General features: G+C 34.0%; 1 protein-coding gene across 1 annotated transcript; it reads right to left on the bottom strand.

Moving 5' to 3' along the window:
• Window positions 1-7,423: 7,423 nt before the first annotated feature.
• On the bottom strand, window positions 7,424-8,838 carry LOC124531170 (carbonyl reductase [NADPH] 1-like). Its single transcript, XM_047105650.1, has 2 exons — window positions 8,795-8,838; window positions 7,424-8,365 (listed from the first exon to the last, which is right to left on the bottom strand). The coding sequence occupies exon 2, from the start codon at window positions 8,353-8,355 to the stop codon at window positions 7,480-7,482; it is 876 nt and encodes a 291-aa protein (XP_046961606.1). The 5' UTR covers window positions 8,356-8,365; window positions 8,795-8,838; the 3' UTR covers window positions 7,424-7,479.
• Between the last annotated feature and the right edge of the window lie 10,581 nt (window positions 8,839-19,419).

Here is a 19,419-nt window from a genome sequence, read left to right as displayed (position 1 = left end):
TACCAGGCCTTTGTAATCAGGTAATCGGAGTTGAAAGTTTATGTTTGTTCCTAGAATATATAGCATATACGTCATAATCTCTGGAGAAATCTTTATTTTTTAGTATATGTACATGTAAAATATTGTATTCATTGATTTGACAATAACTATCATGAAATGAACACAACAATTTTATATAAATATTGTGGTTTTATGTTATAGAAAAAAAAGAGTTCTCAATGTTTTGAACATTATTTTCATATTCTTATTTCCAAAATTTATTTTTCACTTTTATTGATAACATTAAAACTTTGTCAATAGCTATTACGTAAAATTCCGTTATAAGTATTGATTGGTCCACTTTAGAAAGGTGATTAGCGTATCGCATTTTTAATAACCATGCTGCAAATATTAAAAAAATACTTTTTAATTTTAAAATATTCGCTAAAACATCTCATTTTACTCAATTTTCAATTTAAAATGTACGAGTATGTTCGGTAATCGGGCATAAAGTTGCAGCGTTGCTGTAATATTGACCATGTTTTTCGAAACAACGGAATAATTATTTTTCCTGTAACAGATATCGGTTCGAGCTCATTGCTGGAGCTTCGCGTTTTTTTTTTAATTAAAAAAATATTTCATCATTAAAATGGTGTGTAAACAAGTCCATGGACTTTTTTTCGTAGAATCTATATGGGGCTCATGTTGTTTGGCCTAAAACTTGCGCTTTTGTTTGTGGATTTGTGTTACGCCATTATTATGTAGAAGACGATATAAATTTGAAGAAAACAAAATATTAGAATTGTATTCAACTATATGCGTTTCAAGCATACACATACTTTTTTACTATGAAAACCGAGTCTGCGTTAAAGTACTTAATATATTATAGGAGTTTATATAATGAGGCTATTTCTCGATGTTTTTAAACATCTTCCAAGCCTTTGGTCAAACATTTGGTGTGTTTGCGTTACCAGATCTCTTTATTCATAAATATAATAATTTTCAATTCTTCCGGTTTATCGTACAGATAATAAATAAGAATTAACAAATAATTCTTTACCGAATTGAGATGGAGCGGTTCTGTTCTACTCTGGAACCAAGCTGCTACCGTAATCTTGAATGTTATTCACTTATAACCTCGGCTAATAAATGTCGTGAAATATCATATACCATACTCTATTACACGACATATAGATACGGGATTATATAAAATTAAGAAGAAACAATCAACAAATGGAGCTCAAGGACGGTCTTATCACGAATCTCACAGACAACCTTTGGTGAAAAGTTTTGCAAGAGAACAGTTAAGTACAAATGTGAGAGGGGAGATAATAAGTATTATAAAAAAAATTACATTAAAGTATAAAAATAAACTTCTCTCATATTATATATTATTTATATCCCCAAAATACATAATAGCAAATTGGTTATTATGTGTTAGGCAAAAAAAAGCAGATTATGTCCTTTTTTGGAGTTCCAGTTTGCTTCACACCAAATTTCATCAAATTCGATTCATTAGTTTGGTCGTGAAAGAGCGATAAACAAACAGAATTACATTTATAATATTAGTATAGAGTTTTGGTTGTGAGGTATTATTTACACAATATCTGTGCAAATTATAGCCTACGTGTTATTCTGATGTATCAGCTATATTACTGTAAAGTTTCAATAAAACCCATTCAGTAGGCTTTCCGCGAAAGATAACAAACACCCATACATACAAAATTTCAGCTTTATAAAATTATTAAGGATTATCAAACTATACACATTAAGCACATTATTAAAAAATACATACTATTTTATAAATACTCCCTCTAACTTTACTAAAACACAATTAACAAAATTACATTTAATTTAAAGCTTTTAACCAGTTGATTTACAAATGAATATTTAATTTCATGCTTTTATATAGAATGGTATCACTTATATATAAATGTTTTCATCACTTTATTTCTAATTAGCTTATATCAAAATAAATTATATTCAAAAAGATAACAGTACAACTTACTTCATTGTTTTCCATTTATTGAAAAAATGTTGTTTTGCTCAAAATGAAGTAACTGCGTGAGATAGGCATAGGTATACTCTCCCTCTTTCTACCTCTGATAGTCATATGAAACGGCGAGTCACCATGACAGAGATTAGCCGCAGAACCGACGGATGCAACCTTCCGAAACATGGGAATTGCTGCGAACTTCTTAGCTGCGGGCTGGCCACTGAGAATTCATAAACAGACCGAACTTTGGGACTCGATATCTGAAGCCATATTAACTAGTCAATAAATAATAAATTAAAATTTTCATAGTATTTAGAAGATTAAGATTAAATCAGTTGCTAGAAGTTTTCATAGCAAAGAAATTTATTGCTTAAATTGAAGCTATTGCGTGAGTATAACGATAACATAAACGTTACGTTAGTACGTAGTCTTATCATATCTTCTATTTAAATAAAACAAACGAATTTTTGTATTTATGTTTGTCTATTTGTATGTCCGATTGTAACAAAACTGGTGAGTTGTTCTGGTTATGCTGAAGAAGGTTCATGACACTAAATAAAACAAGATAACTTCTTTGGGTCATCAATGAATAAACACATTTTGGACTTCCTATCCTTACAATGGAAGGATGGGCTAATTATCTATTGTTTCGTATCCTAGCAACTTTATTTTGACGAACGGACATGTTCGATGATGGAATCTGTCGATCGGAAAGTCTTCAGTTTCCTTCGTCAACTGGGCGTCGAGCATTCTTCGATGAATAACTTAAGTGAAAACTGGATTATTATATATAACTTTAGAAAATGCTGAACAGTTTTATACAAGAAATTTTCAAGTCATGAACAATTTGTACGCGTATATTTCGCGAGCCCGGTTTATCTCGTCGCTGCAGTGTTTCAGCGAAGTTTATGAATATTGAGGGCACTCGCCTTTCGTTGGGTTTTGTAGTTGAAGAGTGCATTTAGTTTCCCTAAAGGAATGGTTTCCACAGATATATAGCGTGAATAGCGCTGAATAACGTGGTTTTGTCATCACCTGAGATAGCCTGCTAGTCTATTGCTGGGTAAAGGTACTCCCATTCAACTCACTGACCATAAGGTTTCGTTAGATAATGAGAAACGAAGTAGATACATTAACATTGCTTTTATGTGATATTGGCATGAAGAAAACCTGATGAAGAGGGGCTAGCACCGTCGACGTTTATAGCAGCAGTTCTTCCAGTGTTTAAGAAGGATTACGGTTTTATCTGGATAGTTTCTAATATATCACTGGAGGTGGCAAAAATGCCATAAAGGTCGCACTGTTGTGGTTTTTCGGATATCGAAGTGGTGTGGATGGAATTTGAAATTGTCAATAAATAAATATACACTGTATCAGACTTCTCTTAAAACAGCGCGCATGTTTTGGAGCGATCCATTTACTGACGGTTGCTGACAGTTCTCAGAGGTTCCCCGTGCGTGATTCGCATTAGCACGGACGTGTGCCTCGGCGTAATTTGCGTCAGCCGTTCTTCACGTAGTGTATGTAATAATATTGGTTGTTTGTTTACTTTCAAGAGATTTATCTAATACAAATTTAAACGTATTAAGATATTTACAGAATATTGGCTTGGAATATAATGCTGTTTTTTTTTATTGAACAAAATAGAGCAAGATGATATACAGCATCCTCAATAGCGAGTCGTGTGTACGAGGCGATTCGACCCAAATTAAGTTCTGGTCCACCGTCTAAACAAGAAAAATCTATCAATATATCATTCTCTTATTACGTATCAATGGTTGTTCACATAATATTATAATTAAAAATAGCACGATAATTTCGGTGGTTAAAAGGGTTAACATCCACTTGACTCTTGACGTTTTAAAAACTCCCGTTTGCCTCCAACACAACAGCGCATTGTTTATGTTAAAGGAATACAGATTTGTGCTCGTTATATTATGTGTATACTTATGGTAGAACAGGTAACTTGAAAATCTATTAAAAAAAAGATGCCAATTGAAGTTTCGCGCTTGACCAATAATGCGTAAACACGTGTACAGCCTCGTTTTAAGCACAACAAGTACATCAGATCAGTTGTCATAGGTCTCCCCTTACTCAAAAAATATCATTAAGGGATGTTGTAGGTCGCCCTAGTAAGAGTAATATTAGGAATAGAAACGTGCATTGCCTGATCCAGTCAATAGAAAGACTAGTGAATCTTCTTGTGATGTATATATGTATAGAAACAATACATTAAGTAAATAGTATACCTAATTAACGTGTGAGCATTGCAGTTCATATAAGGTTCTGATTTGTGTCATAAGAGACTGAGAGATGACTCTGTTATAGTTATGGTTCATTGTTACCGATATATTAATGATACTTATAATCCGACATATTAATGATACTTATAATCAGACGACCTCCGTGGTCGAGTGGTGTGTACACCTGTTTTTATGGGTACGCCACCTGAGGTCCCGGGTTCGATTCCCGGCGGAGTCGATGTAGATAATCAGTAATTTTCTACGTTGTCTTGGGTCTGGGTGTTTGTGGTATCGTCGTTACTTCTGATTTTCCATAACACAAGTGCTTTAGCTACTTACATTGGGATCAGGGTAATATATGTGATGTTGTCTCATGTTTATTTATTTATTTAATATAGAATTTAGCCTCGATGTCAATAATGAATGAGCAGTTCCAGTATTCCAGTGTATTATTCATCTTTTATCAACATACACATTTTTATAATATGCCTAATGATAATTTATATTTTTAACTTACCTCACACTCGAATTCGTGATAAAATTTGCACGTGTCGAATGATTATCTATTTGTTTATTTATCAGTCCGCATGAAAGCGCGTGGTGGAATTATATTAAAGATAATTCTCTGAAACAAAAAGGCCCAGGCCCATTTGGCCCAACAGTGGGACATTAATTTTTATATAAATGCGTATACAACACGGAAACTGAGATTATACGAATGGGGTAATTCCCGTTATTACGCAATGAATATGAAAAGCGTTCTGATGTTTTTTTTTTTTTTTAATAAATATTTTTATTATAAAGCCAGTTTTATATTCTGAGTGCATGTTAAAATAATATAGCGCGTACATGCGATTATGAAGAGCGAAATTTTAATTTGATCTCATAACGACGCGCTAGCCCGTCTCATTTGCACAGGTCGGGAGCTGACACATTCATTGACACTGAAAAAACCAACCTTATTCAATGGTAATACGGATTTCGTGTGAGAAATTAGAAATGTTGTAACTCTAGCTGATGATAGCGATGAAATGAAAACTGGGGTGGATTAATACGGAAGTGGGACGTTTAGATATAATTATATATCATGAAATACCGTACGATTTTGGGCGCTATTGCTGTGATATAAAGTTGATAGGTGTATAATGAGATTGCTTATTTTAAATATGTGTCTAGATGTTTGAGATGTGGCAGCGACTGTTGCATAATTACAGTATTAAAACATGTGCGTATCAGTACCCGAAACAGGAGTAAAACCTTTATGTTGTGTTCCTATTTGTAGGCCGGACGAGGTGTGAGAAAAATTTCACGGTGATCGCTTGAGTATTTTAGACGTTTGAGCATGATTAAATATTTTGTCACAGATTTTCTCGAATGTCATATGGATAGGTCATCATCATGTAAGGCTAAGATAAAGTTCAGCAAAATGCCATTGAAGAAGATTATAATGTAATTTCTTTTTTTGTTCCGATCTTTAAATCCTGCCCTTTTGATGTTCCTTAATTTGACGATGTATCAATTTGGTTTTTTTTAAGAGATGCGTTATGCTTTCATTTATCTTGCCATGCAGGAAACAAAAACAGAATAAATACTTATTTTCAGACAAGTTAATTACTTTTTATGTATAGTCCATCTAGGTCTAGGAGGCACACTGCAAGTATTTTTTACCGTTATTACATCATGGTGCAATTATATTCCATTTAACTGAGATGGTCCCACATTCTTGTTATTCTTGCCCATAAAAAAAAACGTATCGATTATCAAGATACGTTCTTATCAACAGAAGCGCAAATAATTTAGAAAAAATAAACCTGTATTTATATGCTTCCCTCTTAAAAATATAAATAATTAATTAAAAATTAATTTGGAATTACTAAGTGAATACTTTGGGGAATAAATCTGTATCTTTTATTCCCAACAGGATAATACAGTACGGAGTTAGACCATCAATCTCGCATTAATTACTAGTCCCTAGGCCACGGGACTGCAGGATAACTCAAAGTCAAAGTTAAATATATCTGTAACGTGATTTTCATTTCGTCAAATCTTAGATAATCTATTTATACAAATGTCAGTGACTTACCGAACTAATAAACTGACTGTTTGATGCCATATTTTCTAAAAATTCAAATTTTCTAAAAATAAAATTTCACGCAAACTCGTAAATTAATTGCAATAATAAAACTAGCACTGTTGGGCTAAATGCCATTTACGAGCGTAAGATGTATTTTATCAGAAACGTGAAAACAATAACCATCGAAAAATGTAAAAAAAAAGGAAATCAGGAGTCTTATGAATTATTGTATGATTGTCATATATTTGTTCCTTACAGATATTATTCAAGTAGTGCATAAATAAATAATATGCAGAGCATCTACGAAGTGTATTTGAAAAGAAAAATGTAGGAATTTATAAAGAAATCAATTCGAGCTAGTTCGTCTGAGGTCACGCAGACTTTTTCTAAAATTTAGCTTAGATACGAATTTTTGCAGTCGCTATTTACTTCCGATAAAAGAACGCTTGTCCCTTTACTGCAGTTGAAGGGAAGTCAAGAAAACTTTCTTCGGGATAAAACCTCTGAAACTATGTCCTTCACTCAAAACACCATGTTTATTAGTTTCGTTTTAAAGTGAGCCCTATTTTTATTCCTGTGAATGAACCCGAGTTGAATATTTTTGGCAAAACGGAAGCAGCTGTCACAAATGTGAATGCCTTTCCTATTCCCATAGAACTTTACCACGAACAAAAAATTTCGTCACGTCTTGGGCACATTCTCTTGGTACTTCAGAAAAGGCTCCTGAAAAAAGGATTTTTAAAGACCAATAATATAACAGTAGTGCCATAGTTGATGGGATTTGTTCTTCTATAAAATATAACGTGCGTAGACACACTGGTTGTATTAATATCCAGACCAGACCTGTAAATTTAGATAAGTCTGACGAGAATATTTATAATTTATAGGATTGGATTTTTAAACATTAGATATGAAAAGAATACAAATAAGATTATCAATATATTTTTGATATTTTGTATAAGCTTACTTTCGTATTTTAATTTTTTAATGTGGTTTTAATTTAAGTAATCAAAATATGGGTATGGTATGGTGTTTTAAGAGTGAGAATATTAATACGACACACTAAGACATAATAACTTTTATTCATTAATACACAAAATTATTTTTACAGAGAGTATTTCAATTGGCTGATGCATTCGATAAATATAAGAGTATTATAATGTAGAACAGCAGTCTCTCTGTATAAATTATAGTATCTTTACACCATCACCAAGTTCAGCGATCGTGAAATAATAATCAGCTTTATAGTCATACCAGTCAAGAACTCTTTTGTCAAACCACACATACGCTCCTTTCAATGTTTGAGGCGCGTCTAACACGAGGTATATTGGAGTCTCAGCCGCCTGGTCGATACTATAAAACCCTAACCCCTTACTCATATCCGTACGCACTATTCCAGGATGCATCGAATTAACAGATATATTCCTAGCTTCCAATTCCCTTTGTTGTATCATCGTCATGGCACTTAGAGCAATCTTGGCCACTCTGTATGCTGCTATTACGCCATTATCAACAAAATCTTCCGAACTGTATGTACCATCCTTTTTCGAATTGAGGAACCAGTCGGTAAAGTCATTGATATCCTCCCCTGTTAGATCTCTTTTAGAAAGCCTTCCGATCCAATAGCTGTTTTTCAAGTTCGAAAGATGACCACAGCTGCTGGAAATATTTAGAATACGCCCATTGTTTTTCACTAGCGGGTATATGAGTTCTTGAATTATTAATATACTTTTATAATTAATATCAATTATTTTTTTTGATTGTTCATATGTGCTGGGTGCTAAACCTTCACCTACTGCAGCGTTATTGATAAGAATGTCAATCCCACCGTACTTTTGTTTTACATAATCTCTGAATCTTGTAACGCTTTCTTTTTCCGTCACATCGAGCTGATGGTACTCTGGATGTAATCCTATTTTATTGAGTTCTGTGACAGCGTTTTGCCCTCGAGTATCATCTCTTGAAGTTAAAAAAACGACTCCGTCAAATCTTTGGCACAAACCTTTCACAATGCCAAAGCCCAATCCCTTATTGGAACCAGTTACAACTGCGACTTTCGACATGACTACTCGGCTGAAATATATTTTATGGACTATCTATTAATGCATTAATTACTAAGTCTATTGTTTAATCAGCAGAACTAATTAATATTATAAACAAGTTTATCAGATTCTTATCTTTAAAATTATAGCAATATATATTCTATCGATTATAGAATAATCTTGTGGATTTTCATCAATGATTGAGTACGATGACACTTCTTAATAAATTAATGGTCGTAGTATATTTATAGTTAGTTATAAAATAATCAGCCTAGTGATTAGATCCCACTTAGGGATCAAAATACACGCGTCCTAAGGGCGTGATCGACGTCGGCAGGGAGGGCCCTATTGAAAAGTATAGTGGAATATAATAACATAGACGAACCCATATCTCCTTAATTGTTTACAAATATTAAAGGCGTTCAATTTAATTTAACACGACCTAAAAAGCACACTTCACCTTTTAGTTTCTCGAAGTCTCCCTTGAATTATAATGTGTTGCGTGGAAAGCTTCTAACAACCCTCACGCGCGCACGTCTGCCGCAAATCAGAAAACAGTTTCTGTAATAGCTTCGTCTTTTGATCTCTTCATAAAGCCACTTTTCTCCTAAAATACGAAGTGCATTCATGTGGCCTACTTTAAAAATTGTACTAAGTTTTTTATGGACTTGATCTAAAATTTATAAGTTAGTCTCGATCATCTTAGGAAGAAAGTTTTAATTTCCCGGACGCTAGTGTCGTATATCGACGCAGGATTAGAGTTCAATCATGATAAGTTTCCGAAATCTGCTCACGAGCGTAAAATAATGGACTTAGGAAAATATCGTGAAAGGAAAGGATTCTGTTACGTTTTCATTTTAGCACACGAGGGTATAGATAGAAAACTACTGAAGATTTCGTTTTTAATAACGAGTCTTACGACCAGTCTGAGCTGCAGCCGGACTTAAATTTGCATAATTACTTCTGGAGGACATGTGAACACTTCACAACACGTGACGAGCGAAAGAGCAGCGTAAGGAAAAATGCATAATGCAAGACACTCGAGCGGCGCCCGCATTGCGCCGAGAGCAAGGATTCCCCTGTCAGAGTACTCCAGCACCGGCTGTGTTGTTAAACGATTTAATCTTATCATAAGGTTCTTTTATCATGTAGAGGGGTCTTAGGTCATTCAATTAAACTTTGCAATTTCTTTCACTCATTTAATATATTATAACACTTATGGTTGTGTCCTCGTTGAGCGCTCAGACCAGAGTGCCTGTCGTTATTCAGCCGTTCTCAACTATCATCAAGTCGTCGCTGTGATTGGTGAACGCTTCTGATTGGCTATTGCAAATTTAGTCAAATTAATATCCAATAATCGAAATATTAATTGATCGTATAAAAGTGTTGACAAGAAAAACGTTTTACATATTATGAGAAATATATATCAATTTTTTCTAATAATTTATCGGATAACAATACAATGTTTTACATATTTTGCGAAATATATAACTATTTAATAAGTATATCTATCAAAACTTTACACATGTTTGAATGTGATAATATACAACATGGTAATCTGGTTCTGTGATAATAACTATTTGTCATATGGTTGTCAGTATAATAGAATATGATAAACTTCCATAAGTTGACCTTGTGTGTGGATCGAATTAACGATTAAGATTATAATAATTAATATACAAACAAATTACGTACACGATCATTAATCCAAAATCATGCTGACAAAGCATTTACGATTTACAATAAATGGGACCGAATACTTTAATATTAAAATTATTTTATTCACATTAACTGCATTCAACTTTTTATAAGTACAGTGCAGTTTATTTGTGCAATGTAAGCAAAGAAGGATACGATGAAGGAGGTATATTTGAATCACTTTGATTTTAAATTAGTTGCTTGTCCAAACTTCGTACGGATCCAATGAAAGTTTACATAAGAGATTTATATTGAAAGCAAACGAATAAAAGGTTCGTGTTCTTATGTACGCGTCATCAACGTCACATCTCAATCGAGCGAATGGCTTGGAAAATCATTAAGAAGAAGTACATATATACACATTTCTTTTTATTTATTAAGAAGAAAAAAGATATACGACCTTGAGAATAAAAAAGATCTACCTTTTTATCTTCTTAATAAATAAAAAAACAAATGGCTTTATTTAAGGAAATTCCATTCATCCCAAACAAATTCTGACATGCTCTGACCTATGGCAAATTTACAACAGTATAATACCTCGCCTCATTGCCTCCACTGATGACAGGAGGGCTGGTTCGTTTTTGCCCAGAGGATCGGAATTGCGATTCAACGGGGAAATGCTGCTAGCATTCTTGCCACCATTCCACGCGGTCAAGATTTATACAGTAACTAGTTTTAGTTCATATTTGTATCTATATATTTAAGCATTAAATGTTGTTGATTCTTAAATTACATAACTGATGAGTAAATCGGAGCGATCTCTATTGTCTTTCTTCTGTCAATATGTCAAATCTATACAGTGATGTGATCATAATTTTTTAGTAACTGCTCCAGGCCCTTTTATTTATTTGTGCGGGCGATCTAAACGAAAAAGTAACTATATCTATATCGTAACTAATACCTAGACGTAAAGAGTGACATTCCGGCCTCCATCTGTCAGCGGGCGAAGAGCAAAGAAGCGAAGTGATTACCCTAATTTAAGCCTTCATTCATTTGTACCGTTTGACGCTAATTTAATTGGAAATCCTGGCCGAAAGTAGCGCGCTCATGTAAAGGCAAGAATCACTGAAATTCCATGCGTTTAATTAGTGTTTATAAGTCGTTTTACGTTTGAAATAAAGGAAAATATCGTGAACCTGCATGAAAGTAAAGAACATTTATATTCTGTTGCTTTAGAAGATCATGGTAAGAAAGTTGTTGCTGTTGGATATCATATGTATGAATTTTAAGTCATGAATTATGCATTTATAAACAGGCAGTCTCTCATTAACAATATATAAAAATGTGTATTGTGTTTATAGAATTATGTCGAGACTTGTAATATACTGGTATTTAGGAAATGTAGGTCCTTCGTGCTGACTATAATATATTGTTGGACCTAATTAACTGCGGCAAAGCTTAGCGTGATGTAATGAGGAATTCTATTATGTACGTTACCTCTTTGAAGGGATTTCTTAGTTTTGTATTTAATTGCGTACCTCGAACGTCTAGCTTATGCTTCTAAAAATTAAAATCAAGTTTCAGCCAGTTTTTATTATCTTATATTTTACTGAGTAACTTTTTTGACTAATGTGATAATAGAGAAATTTATATTGTCATTAGGATAACCAACAGCTGATACAATATCACATGAAAAAACAAAATTACATTTTAAAATGATTTTTCTAGATGTACTACTACTTACAGGTAGTCTCATCTTACACTAACACTACACAATATGTATTAACGAAATAATAAACAGTATAATCAACCACATATTATGTGAAAATCATGAAACGTATTCTAAAGCTGAATAAATACAATTTGGTAATAGCATTAAGTATTTAAAATATAAATCTAGTACCAATGATTGGAGATAAGAATTATACGTATTTCTGTATATCGTTATAAAATAAAAATTAATCGATAAAAACATTGTCATCAGATCAGTCCAATAATGTCAAACTGACAGTTGCATAAAAGATCATTATCCTGTCTTAAAAAATAATAATGGTTTTTTAAATATTAATAACATTGGTTTGTTCGTTTCCACGATAATTGATGTCCTTCTGACCGACGTCAGTCACGACGACCAATAAGTTTTTACCGTCGAGCCAAGATTAGGATTTAGGCGCTCGGGATCTGTAAGAAAAATTCAGTTATATCTGCGAGCATTCCTATTGGTCGGAAAAGCTCTTAGATTTTATATTCTTAAGTGGTATTTATAATTCACAGTTCAATTTTGTGCTTATTTTTACTTGTAATATTCATTCAATGCACCTACTCTATTCTACCAATCCGCATTGAAGCACTGGGGCATTGATTGGTAACTTGATTTAAAATTTAAAATAATTAAGTTAATAGATAGTTTATCTGTACCTATTCGGAACATCTGCATGCAAATTCATTGCTCAGTGTGCACAAGGCTTTACAATTCAAAAGCGAGCGTGTACGTGACCTAATTACGGGCAAGAGCCACAATCCGAATGCCTTAAAAAGCTGATTATCCACGCAATACATAGCAACACTGAAGGGGATGCTAAGAAATATATTTGTACTACAATTTATAAATTACTTAAGGTCGGTATTTAAAATTAAATTCTATTCTGTCGATTTTGTGGTAGGGCTTGTGTCTCACTTGAAAATAGATTTACGATGACGAGGCTTTTTCATTCGTTGTCCTTTAAATGTTATTATTTTATACTTATTCGTAGGGATTTGCCAATCAAGCCCGTCTGGGTAGGTTCATCACCCATTCGTCAGATATTCTACTGCCAAACAGTAGTACTCAGCATTGTTATGTCCCGGTTTTAATGGTGAGTGGGACAAAGTAATTACAGGCACAAGGTACATAGCATCTTGGTTCCCAAGACTGGTGGCGCATTGGCGATGTAAGTATTAGTTAATATTTCTCACATCGTCACTGTCTGTGGGCTATGGTGACCACTTACCATCAGGTAACATTTGCTCGTGCGCCCAAATTTATCATAGAAATATATACTCATATATTATTAGGGGCTCTAATGCTTATAGTTTTTAAAATTACATATGTTTTTTGGGTTTCAAGTTTATTCTTACGATACTCTATTTTTGTTATTCTTTTCTATTCTGTTGTAGGTTATGGGTTAGGTGTAGCCACAATTACTATTGCCGGCCGCGTAGTGCTCTGTACTGCTTTGCTTTTTCTGGAATTACAAAGTACTTTTTTTTAATAAGCCTTATTGCAAACTATATGTGTTATATTATGTAACATGTCTGTGCTTATAACAATGCGATATTACGGCGCATTGAGTGGACGACGACCCTTGCCGGTGTATTCAGACCACTTCGTTCCTTTATCTCATCTATTAAGATATATCTTACAGAGATTTAAATGCAAACATCTTGTTTAACTTACATTTCTAAAGGAGGTTTATTTCTTAATTCGAATTACGAATAAAAATTTGAAAAAGATTTAGAAGTTGTATCGAAGTTAGTCCACTTTTAACTTGCTTCGTTGAATTTGCATCAAGTTTAAGTTAAGAATATTCAATTGGCTAAGAGCTTTTTAAGTAATCACTTTATTACATTCTGTTTCGTTTTATTCTCGGTGTCATGATTTTGATTGACGGTTTTAAAATTAGTATTTTTTGTTAAACATCGTTAGGAAACATTTTTTAATTTGATGAGCAGGCGAATTCGAATTTAGTAGAAGTAATATTTTTAAGGAAAACCATATAGCTATTACAGATACTGATGTAATAACTACATGATATAGATATTTGATCAAAGACAGAAATATAAATAAAACAAAAAATAAATAAAACAAAATTATATAGAATTCAAAATAATACTCTATCAAACCTTCCACACCGTTACCGTTACCGTTACCGTGTTACCGTGGTTACCGTGCCCGGTCACGAATGGGTAGATATTTATTAAGTGTTCACATTAGGTTTTAAAACCAAACATTGGTTTTTGATGGTTACCTTTGTGACCGTGACGGGTGGTGATTTTACAGTTTCGTACATCCGATGAAAAACGATACCATTATTCAATACTTTATTTATAAATAACTTTGGGCAAAATTATATAGATATGCTTAAGAAATAACATCTCATTTTCTAAGTTACTCATCGTGTATTTTTGTTTTGTTATTCAAATATTGTATGAAATGTATAAAACATTATGTTTATTTGTAAATGCTCATTGGTTATGTATTTAATTTAAATTATAATTAACGCTAAGAAGTTAATTTCCGGTTTGGAATGTAGTGTCTGGCAGAAAGCATCAGGTAAGGAAGTGTTATAACCTCTACAGTCGACTTTTCCCTTTCTTTCTATTTAATCTGTGTGCTGTGTATGTTATATTATATTTATTGTCTTTTAATTATTCTCAAGCTTTGATATATTATTTCAGTGTGTTTACCATTTAATACACAATATATAACGAAACAACGTCGTTTCAACGGGTTGACACACGACACCAATTATTTTTCTCTTATTCTATTTGCGTCTTCGTAAAGCAAGGAGTTGCACTTTCGAGTTTTAAGCGGAATAATTAAACAATGAAATTCTCGGCTCCTGCAGCTTCTTTAAAATCATGATGTCTCTGTTCTTTAACGCCATTTAACTTAGCCACAGATTGTGAACTTTTTTTTTATGGTATAGGTTGGCGGACGAGCATATGGGCTACCTAATGGTAAGTGGTCACCATCACCCATAGACAATTACGCTGTAAGAAATATTAACTATTCCTTACATTGTCAATGTGCCACCAACCTTGGGAACTAAGATGTTATGTTCCTTGTACCTGTAGTTACACTGGCTCACTCACCCTTCAAACCGGAACACAACAATACTGAGTACTGTTATTTAGCGGTAGAATAACTGATGAGTGGGAGGTACCTACCCAGACGGGCTTGCACAAAGCCCTACCACCAAGTAAATAACTAACTTCCTGTAAATTAATGGGTGTGATATGTATCTGATTCGTCCTTAGTCCCCTTATTGGCGCAAAAACGTCCTCGGATTACTTATTATGTTTCAACCTACTCATTGTCTGTCTAGAAATTTAGAATGTGATTCTAGAGATCCGTGAATGTGTTAGCAGCTTAGATGTAAATTACATTTAAAGAAAGTTACGGCTAGTAAATGTCCTGTTACTCGCCTTAATCCACATTCCCTTATAAGAATATAGTGTTGTTGATATATTACACTTCACGAGTGAGAAGACTTTGCAGTACAGTGCGCAACCTGTAATGATACAATTTGTAATATTAAAATACGGAGCAGGCAGATTTACTGGTGAATGCTCAAAATCTTATCTTATATTATTCCATTATGGGTGAGTGCTGTCCGTGAGGAGCCGCCCTTATAACTGCTACGTATTACGCTATCGTAGAGGGCCGTAATCGAATTAAAGGTCAAGGTTTAATTTACATGTCTCTCAATACGTTTCCATGGCATCCTCGCCCTTTGATGCGAAAGCTCCGGCCGCTATCGCTTATCCAGCGAATCTAGCGCTTAATCAAGAAGCTTACGTGAGTAGCTTTAATTAGATAATACAAGTCTTCGTTTTTTTTTGTGCGTTTCCATTACAATTCATATTTAAATAATATCGATATACCTGTATTTGTGTATGTTTTTTATGCAGTTTTTTAGCTTTTTTATTAAGTCCATTACAAAATCTTGCTATGACATAGAACCACTACACTTCCTAAAAGAAACCTTCAAATTATTCAACCTTTCATCTGTTGAATTATATTTTTTATGGTATATAGGTTGGCAGACGAGTATATGGGCCACCTGATGGTAAGTGGTCACCATCACCAATAGACAATGACGCCGTAAGAAATATTAAGCATTCCTTACATCAGCGATCGGCAACCTTTTGGTAGGCAAGGGCTATGCGGTGGCAAAATAAAGTATAGGCGGGCCGCAGTCATGATATTAACCTAAGAGGCCCAATATATACCTACGCATTATTAGTGTTAATTAGTCATATTCCATAGAAAAAAGAAAAATGCTATTGAAAATTATTAAAAGTATTACAGTTTAGTAGAATTTAATTCGTACACATAACACTTACATTATGTTTGGGCTTAAAAATGTAAAGGAAAAATAAATAAATGAAAACTACAAACGACCTAAATGGGAAGCTGACTTTACACAAATTTTAGTGTGATGTGTGAGGTTGCATTTGAGAAGCTGTTTTTTTATGTTTAATATATTTGTCAACTTTTTTACAAAACATTCACGGGCCGCAAGAAAGATTTTCGCGGGCCGCACGTTGCCGACAGCTGCCTTACATCATCAATGCGTCATCAACCTTGGGAACTAAGTTGTTATGTCCCTAGTGCCTTTAGTTACACTGGCTCACTCACCCTTCAGATCGGCACACAACAAGACTTGTTTAGCGGTAGAATATTATTTACAACGAGCAGAATAAACGCAAACTAAACTCAAAGAAAACATTATTAGAATAACTGACACTATTACAGGCGAAAACACATTACACAATTTTTATTTAGACGATTATCTTTTACTTTAACATCCCAGACGGTCTATAAAATTGCTGTGCTGCGAAAACGCTTCCCTACAAAAGTTACATCGGCTATTTAGAAAGAAACCGAGACGGTACGTGTTTATCCAAATACATAAACTTTAATAGCGTTTAAGTGTCTTTTCTAAATTGGACAGAGAATTATGTCCCACTAAAAAACGTTGGAAAATCGATATTATTTAACCTATGTACTATATTCAACCAACTAGCATTGGAATAATGTATCTCCTAAACTTTCTCATCAAAAGGAAAGATGGACTTTACTCAGAAGTGAGGTATTTATTGATAACTTTAGTTTCAATATAATTGATATTAAAGATACACGTATAATAACATGTCGTTGAAAAAATTGTAAATGTTTTTTTATAAGTGTTTTTCGCGGCTATTACTGCAATTAAAAAGTATTTTCTAAAAATATGTAACAAATCAAACGGTTTAAAATACACTTTGATATAAAAATATTATTTGAAACATGTGAATAGTTACGCGTTCATGGATCTCTAGAATAATATAATTAAACAACGATTCCCATCTTAAATGTCTAGACAGACAATGAGTAGATTGAATCGTAATAATTAATCCAAGGACGTTTTGTCGCTAATTAGCGAGACAAAGGACGAATTAGATACATATCACAGCCATTGAGATACAGGGAGTGCACAAACTGTGACTAAGTAAGCGTCAAAATGGCTCTAAAGAACGGAGACATCGGGACTTTGGAGAAATGACAAAGAAGAAATGTTTATTGCTACTACTTATGTCTTTGTGTGAGTTTATTTTTTAATGTGTGTAGAGCTCAGATGGCACAATGTTAACAACGCGTGCATCTTAACCGATGACTTCGAGTTCAAACCCAGGCAAGCAACTCTATTTATATATGTGCCTAATGGTGTTTATTGTATAATTCATCTCGTGCTCGGCGGTGAAGGAAAACATCGTGAGAAAATCAGCGTGTGTCTCATTTCATCGAAATTCTGCCACATGTGCATTCCATCAACACGCATTGGAACAGCATGGTGTAATATGTTCCAAACCCTCTCCTTAATTTACAAGCTGTTACTTTACTTACTATTTCTATTTTTTAATGTACTGGAAATCTAATTCAGTTAAAAACATAATGGCGCCGTTGTAATCTAGCAATACAAGACTGCAGCACTTTCGAGTTTACAAAGAGACAAAATAAGGCTTCGTTTTTTATTGTAATACGACGGTTAAAGTGTTCGCGGCGTGTATTTTTAAACAGGATGTCACTGTTTCGCTGTTTCACAATTTTCAAGCGTAATTTAAATTTACAATATATTTTATTCGAAATGTCTGTCACAAGCAATGGTGTTGTAGTAAACAGATATGTCATTAACGCGCAAAAAGTGAAGACTAGAATACGTCCTAATTGGAACGTTTGCCTTTAGTCGTTTTACGTAGTAATATGTTATACACACTGTATATTATTCTTGACGTTATTATAAATTTACGATGAATAGATTTTATTAAATTAAATAAATTTTAGGATTAATGCATTTTCATATTTTATCTGCACTTTACAAATGTTTACACTCGATACAATTCTTATACAATACGCTATATTTATTATAAACTAGTTTATTGAAGTCAAATGAAGGTCAAATACTTTACCAATACATTTATATACTATTTTTTTGTTTATGTATTAAAACTGTTAATATATGTCATATTTCTTCCTATCAGTGTTAACTACAGACATAACATTAGTTGCCAAATATTCTAGGGTATTGATGGTGTATGAAATAGGCTATTTGACAGGTTCTTGTGACGTCATCATAAACCCGACCAATCAGAAGCGTCTGTGTCACGTGACAAATGTTAAAAAAAAATGAATTTTTATTTATGTATTTTTGAATATATTATTTTCAACTTTCGTTTATAAATAGTCATTTTAAAACTAATAATATATATTACTAACAATAATTGACGCTTTATTTAAATTTAATTTTGGTTTATTTAACAAGCTCAGGGTCTATATGATAATGGTGCATGCCATAGCTTAAGAAGTTGTCAGTGGGAATTTATAAAATATCAAACCCAATGATGAAATAGATGAGAATGGCAGTTGTATAGAAGAAAATTTTGTTAACTCCTACGTTTATTTTTACTTTTGATAGCTTTATTATTTATTTATTATATGTTTAAGTCTAAATGAGTTGGAGAAGTGATTATATTAAGGATAATTAGTGTGTTTGTGGCTACGTTCTTCTTCCTCACGTCGGCTCGTGAAATAAAACCTGATGAGGGGAGGGCTGTGACCCCACACCGACACAGACGTCAACACCTTGTCAAAAAAGAAAGAAAACTAACATTAAACCCGGAGTGGCGCCACCGTTTAGGCGTAAGCCAGGTGCCTGCGGCCAAACCAGCACCACACGTATTGACCCGTCATTCCTGTGGATCCTGCTGGGGTGGAGGAGAGGGTGGCATGGGTACTGGGTAAGCCCGTGCTGCCATAAAGTCGCCTGACCCAGGCGTAGCAGCATCTGCGAAGAGGACACTTCGCTCACCTGTCTTGCAGGTGGAAAACAACACGGAGAGAGGCAGTCACCGGTTATAAGTCGGCACGAATAGGCGTAAGTGCGGGCGCCAGGGGCCACTCTTGACAGTAGGAGGATCCATCGTAGATCCATTGATCAGCTACCGCCTGCTCTAAGTCGGGCAGCCCCCGATCAATAAGGTACTGATCCGCCTCAGCGTTAACTCGTTCCGCCTGGGTGAACGGAACACAAGCCTTACAGCTGGACGTTGACGCTGTGACATTAACCACCCACTCAAAGGAAAAATCCCAAAGCCCATAACAACGCTGCTTACATGCGCTTTGCGACATGGAATGTCCGAACT

The sequence above is a fragment of the Vanessa cardui genome, chromosome 7, assembly GCF_905220365.1.
Source record: "Vanessa cardui chromosome 7, ilVanCard2.1, whole genome shotgun sequence".
Classification (NCBI taxonomy): Eukaryota; Metazoa; Arthropoda; class Insecta; order Lepidoptera; family Nymphalidae; genus Vanessa; species Vanessa cardui.
This window is presented reverse-complemented; position numbering and strand designations above follow the sequence as displayed.